Genomic DNA, 26791 nt, shown 5'->3' on the forward strand with positions numbered 1-26791 from the left:
CCTGGTATGAGAGAAGCCCTGAGGAGCTGCCGGTGGCTTCCTGCCCACAACTGAGCAAGTAGGCTCCCGGTAGCCAAGCAAGACAGTGTGAGCACTGCTCCCAGGCTCCAGTCGGGTCTCAGGCCTCAAGATGGGTGGGCTGGAGGAACTCTGTTTTCTCTACCTTACCTTGTGTTATGTCATCAGAGCCCCTCCACACACAGCACACAATCCACTGCTCTTAAGTGGGCAAAGCCCCATGAGCGGGGGTGCCTTTGCCAAGGTACCCAGGGTCTCTGATGCCTCTGCTGCCTGGTGCTGAAGTCCTAGCTTTGGTACCCAGCTCTGGGGGTACCCACCTAGGTGTCTGGGGCCATGGAATTCCAAAGCCACAGTCAGACCCCGCCGAAAAGTACATGGTAGGACCAGACCAGCGCTGGTGGGAAGGAAGGGATGCAGGGAAAGGGACTTGATGGAAAGAACTCTTGGGCTTGACCCCTCCTGCGTGGGAACATTGCAGGGATTGCAGGTGCCTCCTTTCCTCTCTCCATTGTCATGGATGTGCCCCACCCTCTTCCCCAACGCAGACATCCTCTCCTAGGATGCTTAGCGAGCTCTTTTACTCTTGCCACCAGCTCCTTGGAAGCAGGGGGAGCTGGGACATGCCCCCAGGGAGGGGTGTCTCGATTGCCTGAGCTGGCTCCTTCAACATACAAGACCACTGTTCGTGGCAGGAATATGCCCCAGCCCTCACAGGTACTGGATCTAAAGAAACGGAAGCACTGATGTGGAGGGCCCTGAATCGCCAGCCTCCTGCTCCCAGGCACCCCTGAAGCTGGACCCCACCATGAGCCTCACCCCCATGAGCTTCAGAATCTCTAGGTCAGGGCCAGTGGGGCCCAGAGTGGGCAATGCTCGGGGTGCCTTTTAGAACCAAAGCCTAGGGGATGGGGAGGCAGCCAATCATGTGCCAAGTCCTCCTGACCTGGAGTTGCCCTGGCCCAGTTCCTCCTCCAAGTTTGTATTGTTACCTTTTGTTTTCTTCCACATGGGAGGAGCCCTACCACCACAGTAATGTTAGATGGTCCTAAACGAAATGCTTTATCCAGTGCCTACTCTGTGCTTTACATCCATTCTCAGACCTCTTTACAATCTATGAGGTGAGTATTTCTCCTGCTTTACCAATGAGAAACTGCTCAAGGAGGTTAAGTTATTGATCCAAAGCCTCCTACCTGGTAAGTGTGGAATTGGTACAGGACCTGCCCCCTTTTATCTGACTCCAAAGTCGGGATGGGCTTGCTTTTCCCTCATCAAGCTGCCTCTGGGAGCCCAGAAGGCTCCAGGAGGCTCTGGGGCTGAGGAGGCCTCTAAAGGCCCTCACACCCAGCGAAGCAGGCTGATCAGAGTTGGGGCTCTAGCTCCCCAGGGCTTGGACCCCAGTTCCCATGCAGGGAGTGGTGCCGCTGTGCACTGCAAGAGCAACAGGCTGGGTCCTGCCAGTGTGGGGAGCCCGCGAGAGCAGGCAGGTGGAGCTGTTGCTCTGCACCATGGCCCTTCTGCGGTCTCTGCAGCCGTTTGCATTTCCTGAAACCGGATCTTGGTGTCAGAGACGCCCCTGGGCAGGGCGGGCGCCTCAGCCATGGCCCTGCGCAAGGAGCTGCTTAAGTCCGTCTGGTACGCTTTCACCGCGCTGGACGTGGAGAAGAGCGGCAAGGTCTCCAAGTCCCAGCTCAAGGTGAGGGGCACCCGGGGCACAGGGGAGGCTGGCAGACACGTCTCATCAGCTCCTGCTGCCTGAAGCTAGACTTGAACCCTGTGCTCCTCCTGGGGCACCCAGCTAGCCAGGGACCCAGGAGGGGTGGGAGGGCCGTGCTGGGGAACTGGGGCAACATGGCCTAGTGGATGCTGCTGCTCCCTGTCCAGAGGCCCCAGTGAGGTGTGTGCAGGGGCATTGCCCAGAGCCCTGGCCCCCAACTCTCGGGAGAGTAGAGGTCCCATCATGGAGTTCTGAGGGCCACGGGCCAAGCTACATCCCAGACTCTGTGTGATGAGCACACGTCTCCCCAGAGTCAAGCTTGGGCACACACCCTACTGCTTCCTGCCGCTTCCTCCTGCCTTTGAAGAGAGACAGTTAGCTAGTACTTGTCAGTCACTTCCTCTTGGAGCTGAGAGAGAGGGTTCAAGAGCCTCTCGCAGTCCCAAACCAGGCCAGCTCAGTCATCCTTCGCAGGAGAGCAGCTCCTCTGGACCTTGCCTCCCAGGTGGGACAGAGGTAGGAAGGGGCAAGGACTGAAGACCCCATTATACTGCTGCCTGGCTCACCACCCCCCTCACACCTACATGCCAGGTTGAGAAACTTAACCTTAGACCTTGAGAACTGGAGTAGGGAAGGGGTGGAATCTGAGCCCAGGAAGAGCCCCATCAGTGATTGCCCTGAAATTCATGCTTGGTCCTAGATAATTCCTGGGGGGCCGAAAAGTTTATCTCCTTCTTTCCTGTAGCCCCGCATTAGTGCTTCCTTCACCCTAGTTAGTGGGGAAGAAACAAGGCCCTAGGCCATTGGAGCCAGGGAACGCGGGGAGTCAGGAGCAGGGTGGGCTTCAGCCCTCTGGGATCTGCCTTAGGGGTTCATTCATTCACTCTACAAATATTTACTGAGCACCAGCTATGTGCCTGGCATGAGGCTAGGCCATAGTATCCTGGCATCTCCCCTGCCACCCACCCCACACAGAGGAGGAGTGCAGTCTCAAGGAAACCTCCATTCTAACTGATCGAACTAGGAGGTGCCTGGAAACCTGGGAGAGACGGATGGGACAGGTTAGGCATTGTACCCCACCCCTATTCCATCCCCCTACTTTTGAACTTGGACACGATGAACTTGGATGTCCTAAACTGGTCCTATCCCATAATCGACCCCTTAGCCAGACTTGTGAGCATCCAGTAAATGATTCTTGGCTCCCCCAGGAAGGAGAGTCCACTACCACTTTTGATCATCTGAGAGAATCTCCCAACAGACAGGTTCTACTTAAATTGTCTTATTATGTAATCTAGTGAGGTCTTCAGTATAGATAGAGGAAAAGCAGATCATCCAAAATCCATCCTTGTGGAAACTCCATGTCCTACATGCACCTCCCACTCTGCCCCTTTAATATCTTTTAGGAACAATCCCAACCTCCATGGTTTGTTGTCTCCAAGGTTCCATTTTCTACCACTCCATTACCTGTGGCCCTATGACACCTCCAGGCTCTCTAAGCCTCTCATACATGGAAGATACAGCACTCTGTCGCTCTCCGTTTCCTGGGCCAATCAGGCAGTAAGCCTTCTTAGTTTGAGCCTCTCCTCTGTCTTGGCCTCTTACTGGGTGGATGCCTGTTCCCCACCCCCACAGGTTGAGTATTTGCAGGGAAGGTCGCCTGGGGAGCTTGCATACTTGAACCATCTGCTGTCTTTGTACCACATCGCAGCTCACATTGAGCCCACTGCCAGCAGCCTCTGTGGTCCCACAGGATCAATGGTAGATTTCAACCCACTCGACAGAAAACTTGCCCACTCTGGGAATCTGAGCTAGCAGTGGGAGCCTCAGGCCTGGCGGCTGGTGGGGCAGAAATGGCAGGGCCCATGTCATAGGAGAGGAAGATAAGGAAGGCAATTCTCCCTCAAGCCCATAGTGCTAGATACTGGAATGGGAGGAAGTAGTGATAGTGTTGGGGGTGGGGATGCCAGAAAGACAAAAGAGCAATAGAGAAGTGGCCAGAAGGCAGAGGAAGAAGCAGAAGAGAGAGACAGACCTGCAGGGCACACTCCTTCCACTGAAAGACTTGGTGAGAAGGGAAGAGATCTTGGGGTTAGCCTGTTCTTGCTAAAACTGTCTCTGGCCTTGGCGTCCTCAGTTGGGAAGAGGCAGGAGACCTGCACCAGCCCAGAGCCGGCTATGTCTGTCTGCAACAGTCACCACTTCTCCCCTGATGTGTTGGTAGAAAGGCTGCCACCGGCTGTCCTGGGCAAAGCCGTGTTGAGGCCAGAAGGAGGAGGAACAGCAAGTGCTCTGAGAAGTACCCCAAGGAGTCAGGATTGTTTTCTCTGAAGAAGAGAAGGCTTGCGGGAGAGATGAGATGAGTTTTCTTCTCTGAATTCTTATAGAAAGTACAATAGCCTTTGTCCACGTGGGTTGAGAAAAATAAAAATAGATCAGTAAGAATGGCACTTCTGCCCAGAACGGAGTTAGGTTGAACACAGAGTTTCTCAGGGCTGTGAGCTTTGGCAGGGTCCTCAGAATCTCCCTCTTTAAAGAGCTTTAGGAGTGAGTTCCCCTCCTGACAGAGGGCTGCAGGGAGGGGAGCCTTGGGAATGATGGGTTTCCTAATGGCCGTACCATCTTCCCTGTGGGAGCAGCTTTGGCTTTAGGCTTCATGGATGATCAGCTAAGAATTTGGCTTCCTCACTCCCTGACTGCCAGGGCTGGGGTGAGGGGCCTGAGATTGGGTGCGTGGTTGGAGCAGTGTGTCTCAGTGAGGATCCTAGGAGGCTTATCACTTCCCCTTGACGGACAGGAGCAGGGGGAAGGCAGGGAGGGTGAACTAGGGCCTTCCCTACTTGGCTCTGTCAGGTCTCCCAGGCTCCTGAGCCTCTCATTGGCACTTGGGGCAGTCCTGGGGCCCAGAGAGGGTCTCTTGCACACCAAGAGCCTCTGAGCTTCGGGCTGTGTCTCCTCCGGGGAGGGACAACAACCTTCTCCTCGGTAGAGGAGAAGTTAATAAAAACTCCAGTCCGGGAATCTGATGAGTGGGGTCTAAAGCTTTGCCCTGACCCCTGCCTGCTGTTGGTCTTCTCAGTCTAGAGTGTGGAGGAAGGGGAGGATGATTCAATGATGTGCAGGGCACTTGACTCAGAGCCATATAAGCTGAGGCCTATATTGCTCCCCAGTAGGGTGACCTTAGGCAAGTCACTGCCCATCTCTGAACCTCTGGTTTCTCATCTGTAAAGCCTGAGGGCTGAACTGGGGATCACCAAGCTCTCTGACTAGCCTCGGAAAATAAATTTTAACATAGTACCTCAAGTAGGTGAAATTGATCCTTGATGCAGCCTCTCCTCTCCCTTTTCTGAGCCTCTGTCTTTCCTTTGATGCTGACAGCCAACCCCTCCAAGCCCCTTCTTGCTCTCAGCAGGCACACAGCTAATCCAGAGATTCCCACCTTTTAAAATTCCTGGTGCTACTCCCTCATGATAGTTTTGCTTTAGTACCCCACTGGTTGAGAAAAATACATTCAGTGACTCTTAAAAAGGATCTGTATATTTTATTTTATTATTATTATTTTTTATAAATTTATTTATTTATTATTTATTTATTTGTGGCTGCGTTGGGTCTTCGTTGCTCCATGAGGGCTTTCTCTAGTTGTGGCGAGCGGGGGATACTCTTCTTTGCAGTGTGTGGGCTTCTCATTGTGGTGGCTTCTCTTGTTGTGGCTCACGGGCTCTAGGTGCACAGGCTTAAGTAGTTGTGGCTCACGGGCTTAGTTTCTCTGCGGCATGTGGGATCTTCCCGGCCCAGGGCTCGAACCCATGTCCCCTGCATTGGCAGGCGGACTCTCAACCACTGTGCCACCAGGGAAGTCCCAGGATCTATATATTTTAAAAGAATCACTTAGGGCTTTCCTGGTGGCACAGTGGTTGAGAGTCTGCCTGAGGGGACACATACCGCAAAAAAAAAAAAAAAAAAAAAAGAATCACTTAGCACCTAGATACATTTAAAGACTATAGGCCATCTAAAAGACAGAGAGGGAGGGAGGGAGGGAGGGAGAGAAAGAAAGGAAGGGAGGAAGGGAAGGAAGGGAAGGAAGGAAAGGAAGGGAGGGGGGAGGGAGGGAGGAAGAAAGACGATAGGCCATCTAGGAGAAAGAAAGTAGTCATTCTTTTTGCAGTTAGTGCTTGGTACTTTTATGGATTCCCAAACCCTCTGTATCTGCGTCTACTCCTGAAGTCTGTGAACTACAGGACCAGGGGCCTGGCGCCCATCGCACTGCTGCACTGGAGCTTTTAGGGAACTCCCAAGCCCCCAGGGGAGAACCACACCCCCACATGCCTCCAGAGGAAATAGTGAATAAATGAAGCCTCTCAAAGGTCAATGGCTGCCAACCCAGAGGTCAGGGGCTGCTTGGGTGGGTGGGGGAGACAGAGAATCCTCTCTGGGGGAGCCCAAATGGCAGCTTGTGAAAACTACAGACACCTGGACCCCACCCCTGGAAACTCTGAGTCACTAGGTCTGGGCGGGCCCCAGCAGATTTCAGTTTCAGCCAGCTCCCCAGGTGATTCTGATTCTTAACCTGAGCCAATGTAGCAGAGATCTAGCGTAGGGCTTTAGAATCAGACTTTGAGCAAGAGGACACTCCACCTCTCTGAGCCTTGGTTTCCTCCTCTGTAAAAGGAGGATAATGAGAGCCCTGCCTCCAGGGCTAAGGATTGATTGAAATCAGTAGGTGAGTTCCGCAAGCCAGCCTCCACTCCTGCCATTTCCTTTCCAGCATGACCTTCCTCTGGTCACACTCTCTCCCCACCCCCGGCCCTTACCCGCACCCAGGCACAGGAAGCCTGGCAGTCTGAGGTCAGCTGAGCTCTCTGGGGAGAGGCCCTGAGCCCTGAGTGTCTGGAGCCTTTAATTCCTCTTTGTCATGACACCTGATGGCTAACAGGGTCGGAGCCTCTCTGCCCTGGTCTCCTCAGATTCCCCTGGCAAAATGTCCAGGTGAGGAAGGTCTTAGAGGACAGCGTGGGCCAATGAACCAAAGAGAGGAACAGCTCAGATAACTGTGTGCTGCTGGGTGGCAGGTTCTATCCTGGGGTGTGAGGGGATTTGTACATCATCTCCTTGAACTCCATTTTTAGAAATATGAAAACTGAGCCCCAGCAAGGTTCATGTGCAGAGAGATTCAGTCCATCTGACTTTTGTATTTTTCCTACTTCTCCCATTGAAGCACTTAGGTTCATTCAGTAGATATTTACTGAGTATCCATTATATGCCAGATCCAGTGATACAGCAGTGAATAAAACAGACAAAAAACCGCACACTTGTGTTGCTAACGTTCTAGTCAGAGAACACAGATGATAAACAAAATAAGTAAAAGTGCATGATACATGACATGGAGGAAAATAAAGCAGAAGATATCCCTATCATTACTGTGTGGGGGGTAGAGGGGCTAGGATTACAGATTTAAATAAGGTGGTCAGAGAAGCCCTCCCTGAGAAGGTGACATCTAAGTAAAGATCAGAAGGAGGAGAGGGTGTGGACCATGCCGTGACCTGGGCGAAGAATGTTTCAGGTTGAAGGAATGTCAAGCGCCAAGGCCCTGAGGCAAGAGTGTGCCTGGTGTGTTTGAGGAATGTCAAAGGGGCCAGAGGGGCAGGAGAGAAGTGAGCAAGAGGGATGAGGTCAGAGAAGGTACAGAGTAAAATCTCTGGAAAGACTCTGAGATTTTACACTGAGAACCTTGGGAAACCACTGCAGCATTTAAGTTAGACTTGAGGAGTTAGTGAAAAACATTGATTAACACAATGTGGGGGACATTGTGTTGAGCTCTGGAGTCAGGGTTGACATTAGAGTCCTTGCTGCCCTCAAGGAATGTAGAACACCCAGAAATGCTCACACCAACAGGGAACAGCAAAAGAACATTATTACAGAGCAACTTAATAGCAGGGTACATTAATAACAGTGGTTAATGGCACCCTTTGTTTTTTATCTCTATAGTTTAAAAATTTTGTCATGAAAACAAAATATGCTCCTGGTTCAGAAGAATGTAATTTTAAAGAAGTTGAAATTTACTAGAAAAGTAAAACATTTTTACTGGTTAAAAAAATCGAAAGACAAAAATAGTGTTAAAGAAGGTGAAATTTCCTCCCCTCCCTGGGGAAGAGTGGTAGAGTGATAGCTGTTAACAGTTTGCTGAGTCTTCTAAATTTTTTCTATGTACAAATAAACTTACTAGGTTGAACTATATGAAATTGCTGATGTTTGACTTACTAACATAGCAGTTTAATATGGTTCAGCATAATCTTTGCACACATATTATTTTACAAATATTTCATTCTACAGCTTGCTTTTTTCCACCTGCCAGTATAGTATGCATATCTTCCACCTGCCAGTATAGTATGCATATCTTTCCATGTCTGTTCATACAAATATAATAATAAAAATAGCTCACAACTTTTATTAAGCAATTTCTATTATTGCACTATGTACCCGGTGCTGTGCTAAGCTCTTCGTTCTAAAACACCCTGTGGAGCAGGTGCCTTATTTTCCTCAAAGAGGAGGAGACTAAGGTCTTGGAGAAGTTAAATCACTTGCCCATAAGTATACATGTGGCAGAAGTAAAATTTTCAACCACACACAGGTCCGTGACTTGGTGTACCTGTCCCCTCTTTTTTTTTTTTTGGGGGGGGTACGTGGGCCTCTCACTGTTGTGGCCTCTCCCGCTGCGGAGCACAGGCTCCGGACGCACAGGCTCAGCGGCCATGGTTCACGGGCCCAGCCGCGCCGCGGCATGCGGGATCTTCCCGGACCGGGGCACGAACCCGTGTCCCCTGCATCGCCAGGAAGACTCTCAACCACTGCGCCACCAGGGAAGCCCACCTGTCCCCTCTTGAAGGAGCCTTGGGCTGTCTCCAGTGCCTCATTTATTCTCTCTTTCTTTCTTTTTTTCTTTCTTTCTTTCTTCCTTCCTTCCTTTCTTTCTTCCTTCCTACCTTCCTTCCTTTCTTCTTTCCTTCCTTCCTTCGTTTCTTTCTCTCCTTTCTTCCTTTCTTCCTTTCTTCACTCCCTCCCTTCCTCCCTCCCTTCCTTCCTTCCTTCCTTCCTTCCTTCCTTCCTTTCTTCCTCCCTTCCTTCCTTCCTTCCTTCCTTTCTTCCTTTCTTTCTTCCTCCCTTCCTTCCTTCCTTCCTTCCTTCCACCATGCCGCGGCTTGCGAGATCTTAGTTCCGGGACCAGGAATCAGCCTGTGCCCCCCATAGTGGAAGCGCAGAGCCCCAGCCACTGGACTGCCAGGGAAGTTCCCAATGCCTTTTATTCTAAACTATGCTTCAGTGAGCATTCTTGTACAGGTAACTGTTCTCTTGAGCATCTATAGGTTAGATGATTAAAAATGCTGTGGTCATGCCCAATTTTATGTTTGATACAGTCTTGCCCTCCAGAAACACTACCAATTCACATCTCAACAGTGGGGCATTTGAGTCCCCATTTCTCCACAACCTCCTCAATACTTGATAGTATCAGTCTTTTGCATCTTTGCTAATTTGTTAGGTAAGAAATTGCACTTTCTATATGAGAAGGGAACTTATATTTGTTCTGTACAGAGCTAACTCTCTCACTCTCTCTATAATATCTTACTCCATCCTCATGGCCCCTGTACGTGGTGGGTATTATCCCCTGTTTTACTGACAATGATACTGAGGCTCAGGGGGTGAAGGAGTTTATCCAAGTCCTCATAACTAGAAAGTGAAGGTTCCTGGCCTTCCATATCCCCCCGCACGCTTCACTGGAGTGTAGCCATTTGGCTGGGCTATGCAGGAAGCTTCCTCAAAGAGGTGCTTTAGGAGGCTTGAAGAAAGATAAAGACATGGGTAATTTGAAAAGAGGCCAGGAGGCAACAGGTAGAAATATGTGAAACTCTTAGAATAACACCTATCTCTTCAGAAGTGGGTATTTCTCTTGTGTTGGTCACCCTGGATTTTAAGTGCTAAGCATGAAGTGGTGGCACCTCTTAGAGTGTGGATTGGTATCCTATGACCACAGATGTATTAATCATGTCTGCTCTGCATATAGGTGGTAGAAACCAAACTCAAAATTACTTAAAGGAGATGTTATAGATTGGCTCACATAACCAACAAAACTCCAAGCATAGTATTGGCTTCAGGCATGACTGGATCTAGGTCCTCAAATGATGACTCTTTATACCTTGACTCTGCTTTTTTTCACTGATAGCTTTATTCTTAAGCAAGTACTTCCCACACAGGGACAAAAATGTCAGCTACATCTATCTTCTAACAGCTTAACTCTTTCCATGTATACCCATGGGAAAGAGTATACCTCTTCTCCACTAGAGGAAGCAAAAATCCCAGGGCTGATTCTCATTGGCCTAGATTTGGTCATGTTCATCCTTGAACCAAACACCACGACTCCAATGTGCCCACTCCTGCAGCCAGGTGGGGTAGGGGTGCAAATGGCCAATACCACAGATATTGAAAATGGGAGAGAGTTACTTCTCAAAGGAAAATCAAGGCTCCATTACCAAAATAAGGGAGGGGGGTAGAGTTCATCAGGAAGAAACTTCAGGTGTCCTTTAGAACAAGAGTAGGCAAAACCAAAGATGGCACATGAGATAATTTGAAGATCATGGGAATGAGGGTTGGGGTGGGGATCAGAGATGGCTGTCCAGAGGGAAAGGAGGGAAAAGAGAAACACCAATCCCCTTGCTGGCCCCCCAACTTCCCACTTTGCTGAGTTGAACCTGAGGCCCAGGAGAACATTGGGAAGAAGTCTCAAACCCTTCTACCCCTCCTCTCACAAAAGAGAATAAAGAAATGAAGGCTTGGTATACACGCCATCTCTAGGATGTTGCCAGCTTCTGCCTCAGAGGAGCTGATTCCAAGGTGGACTGCTGGTGATGGAAGCAGCCCTTAAATACAGCATTTATTGACTGCCTTTGGTGTGCAGAAGAGGACATAGGTGCTGTGAGACATAAAGATGAACATAGACCTTGCCTCCAGAGTTCACTATATAGTTGGGGAATGAGGCTCAGGGTCAATATATATATATTTTTTGCTGTTGTTATAAATTTATTTATTTATTTTTGGCTGCATTGGGTCTTCATTGCTGCGCGCAGGCTTTCTGTAGTTGTGGCGAGCAGGGGCTACTCTTTGTTGCAGTGCGCGGGCGTTGCATTGCGGTGGCTTCTCTTGTTGTGGAACATGGGCTCTAGGTGTGCGAGCTTCAGTAGTTGTGGCTCGTGGGCTCTAGAGCACAGGCTCAGTAGTTGTGGCGCATGGGCTTAGTTGCTCCACGGCATGTGGGCTTTTCCTGGACCAGGGCTCGAACCCGTGTCCCCTGCATTGGCAGGTGGATTCTTAACCACTGTGCCACCAGGGAAGCACCAGGGTCAATGTTTTAATGGGGAAGCAGCCTTCAGAGCCGGGAACAAACCAGTTGCAACCTCAACTTTGCCACTTACTCTTAACCTCTCCAAGCCTCAGCATCTTCATCTGAAAAACAGAGATAATAATATCTATATATCACGGTTGCAGAGATTAGATGTGGGGTATAGAAAGCACCTCATACAGTGGCTGGCACATAGTAGGTGACAATTTTTAATCATTCACGCTGTCTGTGATAAGTGCTACAACAGAATTACCCCAAGACAATTTTATTTTTTTCCTGATCTCCTTGTTCAAGCTTCAACCTCTTTGTTCTAATATCATGGGTTTGTTAACCAACCCATTTTTCCCTCTGTACTGTCATGGCCGCCATCCCTTTTAGCCTTGTCCTCCACATCCCACAGACCATTTTTCGTGCCTCTCCTTTGCTCCCTCTCCAGCTCCCTTCCATCTTTAGAAGGGCAGTGACTGGAACTGCACATGCCCTTCCTGGAGCAGACACACTGGACTCTAGGCACACTGCAGCCTGAGTCTTTGATGGTAGATGTCAGGCTTCTGCCCTTGAGCTTTGGGATCTGCAGAGCTGGATTTGAATCCTAGGCTCTTGCTCAGTGTGGGTCCTCGGGCAAGTTATTGAGTCGGTTGAGCCTCGGTGTCCTTGTCTGCAGAAAGGGCACATACCTGCCTGACGAAGTAGCAAAGAGCATGGCTGCCTTGGTTTGAATCCCAGCTCTGCCAGCCCTGTGCCCTTGGGTGAGTTACTTAATGTCTCAGAGCCTAGAGGTTTTTTTCATCTGTGAAATGAGGATATAAACACTTGTTATGTGGATTAAGTGAAGTATATATAAAGTGCTGAGCACAGTGCTTGGTGCATAGCAAGTGTACATGTTTTAGTTTTTTGGATTTTATTGAGGTATAATGTACATTTTAATTTCAAGTTTACAACATAATGATCCTATATTTATATACATATTGTGAAATGATCACCACGGTGAGTCTCGTTAACAGCTGTCACCATACGTGGTTACACAAAATTCTTTTTCTTGTGATGAGAATTTTTAAGACCTACTCTCTTAGTTACTTTCAAATATGCAATACGATATTGTTAATTATAGTTACCATGCTATATATTATATCTCCCCAGGACTTTAAAAAAAATATTTATTTATTGTATTTATTTATTTAGCTGCGCTGGGTCTTAGTTGCTGCACGCGGGATTTTCGTTGTGGCATGCAGGATCTTTAGTTGAGGCACGCGGGCTCTTTTAGTTGCAGCATGCGGGATCTAGTTCCCTGACCAGGGATCGAACCCGTTCCCCCTTCATTGGGAGCTCAGAGTCTTAACCACTGGACCACCAGGGAAGTCCCCTCATGACTTACCCAGAGTTTGTACCTTTTGAGCACCCTCACACATTTCACCTCCCCACTCCACACCTCTTGCAATAAACAGTCTGTTCTCTGTATCTGTGAACACCTTTTTTTCTCTTTTTAAAAAATTCTACATATAAGTGAGATCGTATGGTATTTGTCTTTCTCTATCAGACTTATTTCACTTAGCATAATGCCCTCAAGGTCCATCCGTGTTGTTGCAAATGGCAAGATTTCATTCCCTTTTTAACGACTGAATAACATTCCATTGTGTCTATATATACAGAAGCTTTAGTTATGATTGAATTGAATAATGTATGCAGAAGACTCAGCCAGGATGGGGGTGGGGACAAGTGGGGAGGTGGGAGCCGCCCTTTGGCCCAGTGTTGGTTGGCGTTCAGGAAGGCAAACTGCCCTCTGTCTCAGGTGCTGTCCCACAACCTGTACACCGTCCTGCACATCCCTCACGACCCTGTGGCCCTGGAGGAGCACTTCCGAGATGATGACGATGGCCCTGTGTCCAGCCAGGGGTACATGCCCTACCTCAACAAATACATCCTGGACAAGGTGGGGCCCCTCTAACCTCTTTCCACTTCCCAACCTGAGCAGCACCCTAATACATTGCCATCCCAACTCCTCCCCCTATGAACCCCATTTCTGTCCCCTCTGTCCATCCCTGCTCTCCCATCTCCATCCTCCACCGCCCAGCCACTTGCCCCCTCCTGGCTCCCCTTAACTCTCCAGCTTCCTCCGCTCTATCCTAGCCTCCACCTTTCCCACGACCTTCCACCCCATCCTTGCCTAGCTTCCAGCTGTAACTTTTACAAAAGGCTCTCCAGTTTCCCCCAAGTGCTGTCCCCCCTGCTTCTCCCAGCTGTCGCTGTCTTCTCAGGTTCTCTTTGACTGTCCACTCTCTCCTGGGCTTCCCCTTCTTTCTCCGTGGGCTGAGGGACCTGAGTTTCTCTGTGTGCAGGGGACTTGGGGGCAGTGGTTGTGAGGGAGTTGTGGCAGTAGCAGGGCTGGGGGCTGGGGTCAGGCTGGTTGGTCAGCTAGTTACCTGATCATCAGCTCAGGGACTCCTCAGGTTAGAGCCCCAACATGGCAGGGTGGGGAGCAGGGGAATAGATGACCCTAAGAAGCCAGCTGGAGCCTAGTTGGGTGGTAGAGCAGGGACGGGGCAGCCTTCTCAGCTGACTTGCCGGCCTGGTGGCAGGTGGAGGAGGGGGCTTTCGTTAAGGAGCACTTTGATGAGCTGTGCTGGACCCTCACGGCCAAGAAGAACTATCGGGTGGATAGCAACGGGAACAGCATGCTCTCCAATCAGGATGCCTTCCGCCTCTGGTGCCTCTTCAACTTCCTGTCTGAGGACAAGTACCCTCTGATCATGGTTCCTGATGAGGTAAGCCCCAGGGACTTTATCACTTGGGGACAGACCTTAGCAGAACCATGAAGGAGGCCAAATTGCCTCCGTACTTTCCCACATCCCCTTTCTTCTTTATCTCCCCACCCTGGGACCTGTTCACACCCATCTGTCTCCAGATGCTTAAAAGTGTCCATATCAGAGCAATTATGCCTTCTCCCAGGAGGTCAAAAACTACACTTCCTTCAAGGCTCTGCTAGCCCTCACAGTAGGAAAATGATCTGCAAATTCTATTTACACAGAGGTTTGAATGCCTGATACATTACTGGGCATTTAAAAATGAGAACATTAAAAATAATAATAATAATAAATAATAATAATAAAAGTGAGAACACTTAAAATCAAATGGCAGGATTTTAGTCACTGTGGCAATCTGAGAAGGATGCTATTATTAGGGGAATAGAGACCTTCCTGGGACATCTCTCCAGTTACTCCAAGTGGGCAACCAAGTCTGCCCCTGGTTTCAGATTTTCTCTTCCTATCTTCTACAATATAGGGGAGAGCCAGGGCAGACTCAGCTCAGGGCCCCAGAGAAGGCATCCTGGGAGTAGAGGCCCAGAATCCAGCCTCTACCTCCTTAACTCATGGGTGAAGCCAGGGCAGGTGCCCCCCCCCCCCCGCTTTTCCAGTCACCCTGCACCCTCCCTCTACTCCGCCTCCCCTCTCCCCTGTCCGTTCAGCCTTCTCCTGACCCTTTAGCCCTTTTGGTGGTTGCGAAGATACCAGGGCGAATTTAGGTCTTTAGAGTAGGGTACGTGGGGGAGAGATCCACCATATTTACAAGAAGTCCTGGCACATCGAACTGTGCTCAGATTCGTGCCCTTGCCTCTGTTTGTGGGAAGAGTGGTGGGTGCCCCGCCCCACTCCCAGCGGAGACCCAGTAGCCCCCAGAGTGAAAGTCCTGGGGAGAGTTTCCCAAGAAGCTGCTGGGGCAGTCGAGGGACATGTGTCTATCTATACAGACACCTGGCTGGCCGGGCATCTTTGTCAGACTCCTGCCAGTCAGGACGAGGTGGCCTCTCAGAGGTCAGAAAGCTGCTTGCTACTGTGATCAACACGCAGTGTGAACAAACTGCAGCAGGAGGTACCCCAACCACCACTTCCTGTTCCTGTGTAACAGGTTTCCTGTCCCGGCTCTGCTTACTCCACCTCCAATCCCCTTGCCCTCCCATAGGGGAAGGATCCCTAAGGTTGGGGCTTGGGGCTTGGAATAAGGATTCATGGGATGCGGATCTGAATTGAGTTCTGACTGCTACCAACTTGCTGTATGATTCAGAACAAGTCACTCCCCCCCCCCTTTTTTTTGAAAGGAATTCCTTTATTTTTTATTATCATTATTTATTTTTTATTTATTTATTTTTTTTGGCTGTGTTGGGTCTTCGTTTCTGTGCAAGGGCTTTCTCCAGTTGCGGCAAGGGGGGGCCACTCTTCATCGCGGTGCGCGGGCCTCTCACTACCGTGGCCTCTCTTGTTGCGGAGCACAGGCTCCAGACGCGCAGGCTCAGTAGCTGTGGCTCACGGGCCTAGTTGCTCCGCAGCATGTGGGATCCTCCCAGACCAGGGCTTGAAACCGTGTCCCCTGCATTGGCAGGCAGACTCTCAACCACTGCGCCACCAGGGAAGCCCCACTTCCCCCTTTGAGCCTCAGTTTTGTCATCTGCAAAGTGAGGATATTGGACAAGAGGGCCCTGGTTCCCCTGTTGACATTTTCTATGACTTGCTGTCTCGGCCTGGCCCCTGGCCCCCTCAGCTCCCACCTCACCCTGCCCTTAATTCAAGGCAGGAAGGAGTGGGACAGGAGCTTGGGGAGGGGATGCCTGAATTGAAGTTGGGGCTCCAGGATCCCCTCCTAAATCTCTACTCAGGTGTCCTCCAGCATTTAGTTGTTTTGTCCTCTTACCCTACCCACCCCTCCTGTCCCTGGTCACTTCTGCCCAGGCCCCGGGCGCCTGATGGGAGCGCCCCCTGGTGTTGGCATCAGCGCCACAGCCTGCTGCAGCCACCAAGCCTTCCCTCCCCCCTTCCAGGTGGAATACCTGCTGAAGAAGGTGCTCAGCAGCATGAGCTTGGAGGTGGGCTTGGGTGAGCTGGAGGAGCTGCTGGCCCAGGAGGCCCAGGCAGCCCAGAGCACCAGCGGGCTCAGCGTCTGGCAGTTCCTGGAGCTCTTCAACTCAGGCCGCTGTCTGCGAGGCGTGGGGCGAGACACCCTCAGCATGGCCATCCACGAGGTCTACCAGGAACTCATCCAAGATGTCCTGAAGCAGGTCAGGCCAGGCTGGGAACTAGGGGAGGACCCCGAGGAGGGTGAAGGTCGGGGTGGGCAGTGATGCCTCTGACTTTGCTCTGGCTGGCAGGGCTACCTGTGGAAGCGAGGGCACCTGAGGAGGAACTGGGCAGAACGCTGGTTCCAGCTGCAGCCCAGCTGCCTCTGCTATTTCGGGAGTGAAGAGTGCAAGGAGAAAAGGGGTACAATCCTGCTGGATGCGCAGTGCTGCGTGGAGGTGAGGGGGACAGTTGAGGGGGTAGAGCACATCTCAAGGCTCAGGGGGGCTCCAGTGCAGTGTGAAGGCAAGGGGGTCAGGACGAGGGTAAACGGGAAAAGCCACAGTGACAAATTCCCGCTTAGATGAGTGCAACCCAAATACAGCTGACCCTTGAACAACACAGGTTGGAACTTATATGTGAATTTTTTTCAATAAATACATTCAGGAGTACAGCGCCATCGGCAGTTGGTTGAATTCGCAGATGTGGAACCAGGATACTGAGGGCTGACTTTAAAGTTATATGTGGATTTTTGACTAGGCAGAGGTTTGGCACCCCTAACCCCTGTATTGTTCAAGGGTCGGTTGCATACCTGGGTACCTCAAGGCTATTCTCAGCCATGGCAGCAATTTTTTTTTTCTTTTAGAAAAGTAACACACTTTATTTTTTCTTCCAGTTTTATTGAGATATAGTTGACATACAGCACTGTATAAGCTTAAGGTGTACAGCATAATGATTTGACTTACATACATCATAAAGTGATAAGCACATAAGTTTAGTGAACATCTCTCATCTCATATAGATACAAAATTAAATAGAAAAAAATTATCTTGTGATGAGAACTCTTAGGATTTACTTTCTCAGCAACTTTCCCATATAACATACAGCAGTGTTAATTTATCATGTTGTACGTTACATCCCTAGTACTTATATCTGGAAGTTTGTACCTTTTTTTCTTTTTTTAAATTTATTTTATTTATTTTTTGGCTGCATTGGGTCTTCATCGCTGCGCGCGGGCTTTCTCTAGTTGCAGAGAGCAGGGGCTACTCTTCGTTGTGGTGTGTAGGCTTCTCATTGCAGTGGCTTCTCTTGTTGTGGAGCACGGGCTCTAGGGCGTGTGGACTTCAGTAGTTGTGGCACACGGGCTCAGTAGTGTGGCTCGCAGGCTCTAGAGTGCAGGCTCAGTAGTTGTGGTGCATGGGCTTAGTTGCTCCGCGGCATGTGGGATCTTCCCGGACCAGGGCTCAAACCCGTGTCCCCTGCATTGGCAGGTGGATTCTTAACCACTGTGCCACCAGGGAAGCCCTGGAAGTTTGTACCTTTTGATGACCTTCATCCAATTACCTTCCCTCCATCCCCGCAACAACCTCCCTTCCCACCTCTGGTAACCACAAATCTGATCTCTTTTTCTATGGATTTGTTTGTTTTTGAAGTATAATTGACCTACAATACTATGTTAGTTCCTGTTACACAGCGTAATGGTTCGGTATTTCTATATATTTCAAACTGACCTCCACAATAGGTCTAGTTATGATAGGTCACCATACAAAGTTAACTATGTAATCATAGTTATTGACTATATTCCCCACACTATTCATTACACACCCATGACTCACTTATTTTGCAACTGGAAATTTGTACCTTAATCTTCCTCAACTTTTTCCTTCCTCTCACTACGCCCCCTACCCTCTGGCAAACACACCTGTTTGTTCTCTGTATCTATAACTCTGTTTATGTTTTGTTATGTTTGTTCATTTGTTTTGTCTTTTTTAGATTCCATATGTCAGCACTTTAAAAAAAAACCAAACTGCAAATCAAATACTAAAGTCTTTGGTGAATAATGTGGACTTTGCTGAAGATTTCAGAGGAGATGGCTTATGTCTCACTCTACCCAGCAAAACTTTCTAAAAATCCTCTTTGAAGTTCTTTCCCCTTCACCCAAATTCCATTCCCTTTGGCAGCTCTATACCTCCCTATTCTTTCTCCCTTCCCATCCCTTTCCCTCCCTTGACTCTGTCCATTATTTTAGAGGCCTCAAACAACAATTTAAAAAACTGTAGTGAAAAAATATCCATAACATGAAATTTGCCATTTTAACCATTTTGTGCTACAATTCAGTAGCATTAAGTACATTCACATGTAACCATCCCAATTATCTATTTCCAAAACTTTTTTTATCATCCCAAACAGAAACTCTGTACCCATTAAGCAATAACTCATCCACCCTTCCCTTCAGCCCCTGGTAACCTCTATTCTGCTTTCTATCTCCATGAATTTGCCTGTTCTAGGTGCCTCATATAAGGGGAATCATATAATATTTGTCCTTTTATGTCTGGCTTCTTTCACTTAGCATAATGTTCTCAAGCATGTTGTGGCATGAATCAGGACTTCATTCCTTTTTATGGCTGAATAATATTCCATTGTAAGGATGTACCACATTTTGTTTATCCATTCTTTGATGGATATTCGGTTGTTTCCATCTTTTTGCTATTGTGAATAATGCTATTATGAACATCCAGGTACAAGTTTCTGGGTAGATATATATTTTTTCTCAGGGTACATACCTAGGAGTAGAGTTGTTGAACCATACATTAATTCTATGTTTAATTTTTGAGGAACAGCCAGACTTTTCTACAGTGGCTGCACCATCTTCCATTCTTACCAGCAGTGTATGAAAGTTCCAATGTCTCACCAACACTTGTTATTTTACATTAAAAATGTTATTATTATAGTCATCCTAGGCTCTGTCCATTTTTGTCACATAGGGAAACAGCTGTCATTGTGGAAACAGCACAGATCTAGGCAGAAATCCAGCTCCACCACTAATAGGCAGTGTGAATTGGGCAAGTTCCTGGACCTCTTAGAGCCTCAGTTTCTTTCTCTGTAAAGTGAAGCTAATAATCCATGCCTGGTACAGACTCTAGAGCACATGAAGCTCAGTAGGTGGTAGCTATTATTTTCCACTAGAAGGTAAGCTTAGGGAAGGCAGGGATTTGGTCTCTTAGGCACATCTCAGTATCCCAAATGCCCAGAGCAATGAGTGGCACTCAGTAGACACTACAAAATATCTGTGGAATGAATGAATGGAGAACTTTCTCAACAGGCAGGGCTTTGTGGAAATGAATGGTCTCGATTGTGAGGACCCTGTCATGGGAGATGTTCCAGCGTGATCTGCATAAACACTGAGTGATCCCTCTGTGCTAGGCCCCATGGAGAGATACCAAGAGAACAGTCCCACCTTCAAAGAGCAAAGGATACAGAGCTGTGGGCACACAAGTATCCCCATAACTAACCTTCAAACCGAGCCACGCAGGCTCCTGTCAGAGTGGGAGGGGTGCCTGGGGAGGATGGTCAGCCAGCGTGGGTAGGGGCTGGAGCTGCAGCACCCCTGGGGCAGGTGTGGCCCTGACTGCAGTGAAGCCAGCCTGTCTGGGGCCGTCCACCTTCTCCCAGGTGCTGCCCGACCGAGAAGGGAAGCGCTGCATGTTCTGTGTGAAGACTGCCTGCCGCACATACGAGATGAGCGCCTCAGACACGCGCCAGCGCCAGGAATGGACGGCTGGTGAGTGCTCGCTGGGTGGCCTGGACCTGGTCGGCCCTCAGTCGCCTCACCTGTGAAAAGGGGGTGACAGCACTTTGCCCAGCGGGAGGCTGGGCACTGGACACGGGCAACTCCTAAGGCCCCTTTCTGGCGATGGGTCGCCTCGAGGCTGCCCTGCCCCCGGCCAGCCCCTCCCGCTCCCTCCGCAGCCATCCAGACGGCGATCCGGCTGCAGGCCGAGGGGAAGATGTCGCTGCACAAGGACCTGAAGCAGAAGCGGCGCGAGCAGCGGGAGCAGCGGGAGCGGCGCCGGGCGGCCAAGGAGGAGGAGGTGCTGCGGCTGCAGCAGCTACAGGAGGAGAAGGAGCGGAAGCTGCAGGAGCTGGAGCTGCTGCAGGAGGCGCAGCGGCAGGCCGAGCGCCTGCTGCAGGAGGAGGAGGAGCGGCGCCGCAGCCAGCACCGCGAGCTGCAACTGGCGCTCGAGGGCCAACTGCGCGAGGCTGAGCAGGTGGGGCCGCACAGCGCAGGAGGCGGTGGGCTGAGGGGTGTGGTGCGGTCAGGCCTGGGAGCTGAGCACTGGGGGCGGGGCCTGGGGCGGAGCCTTGGTCGAGAGCGGAGCCACGCATTGAGGGAATGCAAGTGGAGGCGGGGCTTGTCTTGAGGGATTTTGGGGACAGAGCCTGTGGGCTTGAAGGATGGGTATGGGACGGGGACTGTGCCAGGAACAGGGCCTGTGGGATAAGGAACCTGGCCGAGGGATGGCTTGAGAGGAGAGACGGTAGGGGACGGGGCCTGAGCCTACGAAATGGGAGGGTCGGACCTGAGTGCTAGGTGTAGAGTGGGACCTGGCTCAGAAACCTTGGCTGGGGGCGGGACTTGGACAGAGGAGCTGCTAAAGACGGTGTGATTGGGGATGAGTTTGGACCAAGGCTGGACTAGGTTGGACTAGACTTGATCTGAGTTTATAATGAAACCACTTTGGGGAATGCAGGATGGGAGGAAGGCAGGATGAATGTGGAGGCGGACTAAGCGTGTAGAGGCAATTAGATTTAGGATTTAAGAGATCTAGATCTGGAGTCAGACACTGTGGATTCAATCCCAGCTCTGCCTCTTAGGAACCCTGTGATCCCAGGCAAGTTACTCAGCCTTTCTGTGCCTCAGTTACCTGTGACATGTTGATGCCAATAGAACTTGGCTTATAGAGGTATGGAAAGGAGGATCAACTAAGGAAACACTCTGAGTTATAATTGTTATAACAATTATAATTATTGTCATTCCCTTCCAAGCACTACCCTAATTATAATTATAAAACGTTATATTATAATGTATAATAATAACTATTAAGGCTGGTGCTAAAAAGGGGATGACTTGAGCCCCTTTCCCCCATGTAGTTCACTGATCATTATCTGAGTTAGTCAGGCTTGCAGAGGGGATCAGATCAGGAAACACTGACCTGAAGGAACTCCCCAGACCCTGACCCAGAGATAAGTATTTGGGCTGGCCTAGCAAAGCCCTGGGGAAAGGAGCAGCATACTTGCTGCCTCTCTCCCCCATGCCCCCATTGACCTGGCTCCATTTCCCGAGCAGGCAAGGGCCTCCATGCAGGCTGAGATGGAGCTGAAGAAGGAGGAGGCTGCCCGGCAGCGGCAGCGCATCGAGGAGCTGGAGGAGATGCAGCAGAGGCTTCAGGAGGCCCTGCAACTGGAGGTGAAAGCTCGGCAAGACGAGGAGGCCGTGCGCCTAGCCCAGACCAGGTAGAACTGAGGGGCCCCTTCTGCTTCCCCTCCCTGACTTCCCGACCCCGCCCCCCCACCCCCACCCCTCCCCACTTGCCGAGCACCTGCGAGGTGCCTTGGCTCTGGAGGTGACACAGTGGATGCCTGGCAGACTGCTGGAGGAGGAGGAGGAGAAATTGAAGCAGCTGCTGCAGCTGAAGGAGGAACAGGAGCGCTATATTGAGCGGGCGCAGCAGGAGAAGCAGGAACTGCAGCAGGAGATGGCCCTGCAGAGCCGCTCCCTGCAGCAGGCCCAGCAGCAGTTGGAGGAGGTGCGACAGAACCGGCAGAGAGCTGACGAGGACGTGGAGGTGAGGCCTGGGGTGGAGCAGGTTGGAGGCTGCCAGGTGAACGAGGGTGAGCACGTTAACGCACAGGCTCTGGAATCTCCCCTCAAGCTCTATCCCTCAGGCTCCATCATTGCCTGGCTGTGTGACCTCTGACAAGTTGCCTAACCTCTCTGAGTTCCAAGTCCCTTATCTGAGAAAGGGGACTGGTAATAGCATTACTATGAAGATTAAATGAGATAACACGTGAAATTAAGTATGTAGTAAGCACTGAAGAAACCTTAGCTATGACTTTTATCATTGTTATTAATCTGGGCAAAAATTTTTCCTCCTACTCTTCCAGCCCCTACTTTGCTATCCCTGTACTTTGGTTCCACTCTTTGGAGCCTGAATCTCCATAGAACACTTTTTTTCAAAACTTTTGAAGTTTTGTTTTTATTAATATTGATTATTTTATTTTGCTTTGTTGGCCTACATGGTCATTGTAAAAAATTCAAACATAGAAATAAGTATCAAAGAAAGGGAAAGTTCCTCTATGATTCCCCACCCCACAACCACTGCTAATGGCTGGGTGAACACTGGAGCAGAGGTTTTTGCATTAGGTCTTGGGAAGGTGGTGTAATGCAGTGGTTCAGAGCTCCGTGTATGTCCCTGGGCAAGGCACTTAACCTCTTTTGAATTTGTTTGCTGTTAACTTCTGCTCTGGAAGTTACATAAGATATTAGTACACCTTAGCTGCTTAGTAAGTGGAAACTATGGTTATTTCTGACCCTTTGAGGGCCCATGAGTCCCCTGAAATTGGATGCCAACTCTGTTCATATACATAACTCTTTATGAACAGACATGAGTTTTTCTGGGAAGATGATCAATAGCCTTTGTCAGATCCTAAGGGGCGTGTGAACCTGAAAAGGTCAAGACTCTCTGTCTTGGAGGGTGGCTCTGACCCACTCCTCCCTGGTCCTGCCCCCACAGGCTGCACAACGGAAGTTGCGCCAGGCCAGCACGAACGTGAAACACTGGAATGTCCAGATGAACCGGCTCATGCATCCAATTGAACCTGGAGGTGAGAAGGGTTAGACCCTGGAGCTTTCCCTGGAGTGGGGAGGGAGAAGGGAGGGTGGAAGGGATACCCCCAGATCTACAGAGCCAGCACAGGACTGCAGGTCAGCGGGTTCTCCTCTCCCCCAAGGGCTGAGGCAAGGCCCCTCAACTTCTCCCCTTTACATGCACCTTGCTTCTTCCTCATACCTGCCTTTTTTCTGCTAGACAAGCGTCCCACCACCAGCAGCTCCTTCACAGGCTTCCAGGCCCCTCTACTTGTCCGCCGTGACTCCTCCCTAAAACGCCTGACTCACTGGGGATCCCACGACAACAAGGCCCCTTCACCCAGCAGCAGTGAGCAGCAGAAGTCCCTCAATTGTGGGGAAGAGGCGCCCGTCTCAGCTCCCGCCCCTCAGGAAGATAAAGTGGACCCAGCACCAGAAAACTAACCTCTGCTAGCCTCTTTCCCCCAACCTCATGCCTACTAGGACCTGGCCACAGCTGGCCTGTGGGTGACACCAGCCCCTGCAGAAGAAAGAGCTACAGTCCTGGTGCCAAGGGCCCAGGCCCTCCAACCACGAAACAGTCCAGAATGGAACCTGGTTCATTTTTTTGCACCAGCCCCAGGCCCCAGACCACTGAGGCTGTCAGGGATGTTGATCCTTGAGAACTTGACCCTGTGCCTTAACCCCAAGGACTCTGTGCCCTAGGCTGGGAAAGAGAGTCAACAAGCAAGCCAGGGGCCATCTGTCCCCAGACTGCCACCAAGTTGTGGAGGCACATTTCCAAATAAAATCAGCTCTTGGGATAAATTATGCATCAGGTCTATAGTCTGTCTCTTCTACCATTTTCTCTCTTCTCCCCTCAAGTCCAGTTATATGTCCCAGAAAGAGTAAGGTATAATGCAGTGTCTAGGAAAGTACACTCTGCCACTTTCCAACTGGGTGACTTTGGTCAAGTTTCTTCACCTCTCTGTGCTTCAGTTCCCATGTTGGCAAAATAGGGATAGTATAGTACCTACCTTACAGGGTTGTTCTGAGGATTAAGTGTTCAGCACGTGAGCAAGCACTATTATTGGTATCACCCCAAAGTGTTTATTGAATGTATATTCTATGCCTTGCAATTTCCCGGTTTATTTAATTCTCATGGCAACGCTGAGAGGTGGATATTATTATTCTCATTTTACATGTGCGGAAATTGAGGCTCAGAGAAGTCAGGTAACTTGCCCAAAGCGTTTCAAACTTGCTTCTCTTCCCATATTGTCTGACTTACCTACTTTGTTACCTAAGACAGAGATCTGGGAATCTAGGATGACTTGCTCCCTCTCTGCCATCCCCCTCATGAAAAACCCATCATTAAATCCAGTAGATTCTCTCTCCTTCATGCTCTCATATCTACTGCTCCATCTCTATCCCCATGGCTACTGCCATGGCTAAGGCCAATATTTTATCCTCCACCTGCATGCTCACCTTTGACTCCTTCTCCATCTTGCCCCATATCTAATCAGTCTCCAAGTCCAACGGATTGGGTTTTCTTGGTCGCTCTCAAATCCACCCCCTTGGGACAAATAAATAAATAAAATTTTTTTAAAAATTGAAGTATAATTAATTTACAATGTTGTATTACTTTCAGGTGTACAGCAAAGTGATTCAGTTATATATATTCTTTTTCAGATTATTTTCCATTATAGGTTATTACAAGATATTGAATATAGTTCCCTGTGCTATACAGTAGGTCTATCTATTAGTAGGTTTATCTATTTGTTCATGTATTTTTTTAATACATTTATTTATTTATTTTTATTTATTTATCTTTGGCTGCACTGGGTCTTCGTTGCTGTGCGTGGGGTTTCTCTAGTTGCGGCGAGCGGGGGCTAGTCTGCGTTGCGGTTCATGGGCTTCTCATTGCGGTGTCTTCTCTTGTTGCGGAGCACAGGCTCTAAGCATGTGGGCTTCAGTAGTTGCAGCACGCAGGCTCAGTAGTTGTGGTGCTCGGGCTTAGCTGCTCCGCGGCATGTGGGATCTTCCCGGACCAGGGCTCACACCCATGTCCCCTGTATTGGCAGGCGGATTCTTAACCACTGCACCACCAGGGAAGCCCTGTTCATGTATTTTTAAGATGGATGATGGTGAACATCAAATCGCTATGGGTTCTGAGTCTTAGTCAATACATTTAAAAGGGAATATAGTAGTTTTATATTAAAATATTAATGTTTATAAAATAGTAGAAATTACATCCATACTCTGCAACTACTAAGTTTTAAACTAATATGAAATATATTAGATGTCACCTTAAAAATGTACAAGGAGCTGCATTAGTTCTTATATATTCTTTTAGGGGTAGTGGGGCAAAAATTTTGAGGACTACTAACTATGAGGTAGAATGAAGCCTGATTAGAGACATTCTTGGAAGCCAGGTAGTGTTTAAACTTGAGGTGGCAAGCCAATTCCTAAGTCTTGGTTTCCTCATCTGTCAATGGGGTCCATTCCAGGCTTTTTAACGTTCTATGATGGGACACAGGAGGTGTTGCTGGTTGCAGTGTGACAGTGAAAGGAAGATCACCCTGAATCCACATCAGACTGGTATGAGAAGCTGTCAGTCTGGTGGGACATTATCAGGGGCAGAAGAAGATATTTTGCTGTCTTTTTTTTGTTGTTGTTTTGTTTTTTTTTGCGGTACGCGGGCCTCTCACTGTTGTGGCCTCTCCCGTTGTGGAGCACAGGCTCCGGACGTGCAGGCTCAGCGGCCATGGCTCACGGGCCCAGCCGCTCCGTGGCATGTGGGATCTTCCTGGACTGGGGCATGAACCCGTGGACCCTGCATTGGCAGGCGGACTCTCAACCACTGTGCCACCAGGGAAGCCCTGCAGTCTTTTAATTCCAGGGTTAGAAAAGAACTCCTTTGTCCTTACAATCATCCTGGTCAAAGGAGAGTGTATCCAATCTCTGATGCCTTCAGAGATACCTATAAACTCTGGGGGCCATGTGGAAAATACAGCCACTGTGGCCCTAGGTCACCCCTGAGGGATGGGGAGGTCAGGCAACTGGCTGGAATGTAAGTGGTTTGTTGCAAACTGTTGCCAGGATATGCAAGGCACCTCTTCCTCAAGACCAGTGTCTACCCAGGCCAAAGAGGTGCCAGCTGAAAGTTGCCTCTCGGGCCCATGCTGTAGGTGAGAGGGGGAGGAAGAGGAACGCTGAGGAGGCCGTTTTCAGGAAGCTAAGGAGGCCTCCACCTGCTGGCTGGAGCTTGAAATGGCTGTGGAGGAGACCGGATCTAATTCAAAGCAGGTCTAGCCTTATTCCACACTGTAAGTTATTGTTCAGTTACACTGTAATTTATTGTTCAGTTACACTGTAATTGGGCATCCGAGCAGGTTTTGGTAGCTGAGCTCTCTGGCTGATCTGAAAAGGGTTGCAGAGGCTTGGCAGGGACCCACTTTTCCCACTGTGAGCTGTGCCTGTGGGCACATCTAGTCAAAATGAAGATTTGGGGAAGCTGTGTTAGTCTGTTTTAGATTCAAGTAACAGAAACTAACTGATTTAAGTTTAAAATATATGTATAGGGCTTCCCTGGTGGCACAGTGGTTGGGAGTCCACCAGCCGACGCAGGGGACATGGGTTCATGCCCCGGTCCGGGAAGATCCCACATGCCACGGAGCGGCTGGGCCCGTGAGCCATGGCCGCTGAGCCTGCACATCCGGAGCCTGTGCTCCACAACGGGAGAGGCCACAACAGTGAGAGGCCCGCGTACCGCAAAAAAAAAAATAAAAAAATAAATAAAAATAAAATATATGTATATATTTTTATATAGCCTTTTTTTTTAATAAGAGTGGCTTTTTTAAAAATTTGATTGATTGATTGATTGATTGATTGCTGTGTTGGGTCTTCGTTTCTGTGCAAGGGCTTTCTCTAGTTGTGGCGAGCCGGGGCCACTCTTCATCGCGGTGCGCGGGCCTCTCACTATCGCGGCCTCTCTTCTT

General features: G+C 49.6%; 1 protein-coding gene across 1 annotated transcript; it reads left to right on the top strand.

The window, feature by feature from the left end:
- The first annotated feature begins 1603 nt into the window (after positions 1 to 1603).
- DEF6 (DEF6 guanine nucleotide exchange factor) lies at positions 1604 to 24402 on the top strand. Its single transcript, XM_079713859.1, has 11 exons — positions 1604 to 1714; positions 12910 to 13050; positions 13697 to 13882; positions 15931 to 16167; positions 16258 to 16404; positions 19619 to 19727; positions 19916 to 20214; positions 21294 to 21460; positions 21594 to 21792; positions 22741 to 22831; positions 23035 to 24402. Exons 1-11 carry the CDS (start codon positions 1619 to 1621, stop codon positions 23256 to 23258), a joined length of 1896 nt encoding a protein of 631 aa, XP_079569985.1. The 5' UTR covers positions 1604 to 1618; the 3' UTR covers positions 23259 to 24402.
- The last annotated feature ends 2389 nt before the right edge of the window (positions 24403 to 26791 follow it).

The sequence above is a fragment of the Hyperoodon ampullatus genome (assembly GCF_949752795.1).
Source record: "Hyperoodon ampullatus genome assembly, chromosome: 10".
Lineage (NCBI taxonomy): Eukaryota > Metazoa > Chordata > Mammalia > Artiodactyla > Ziphiidae > Hyperoodon > Hyperoodon ampullatus.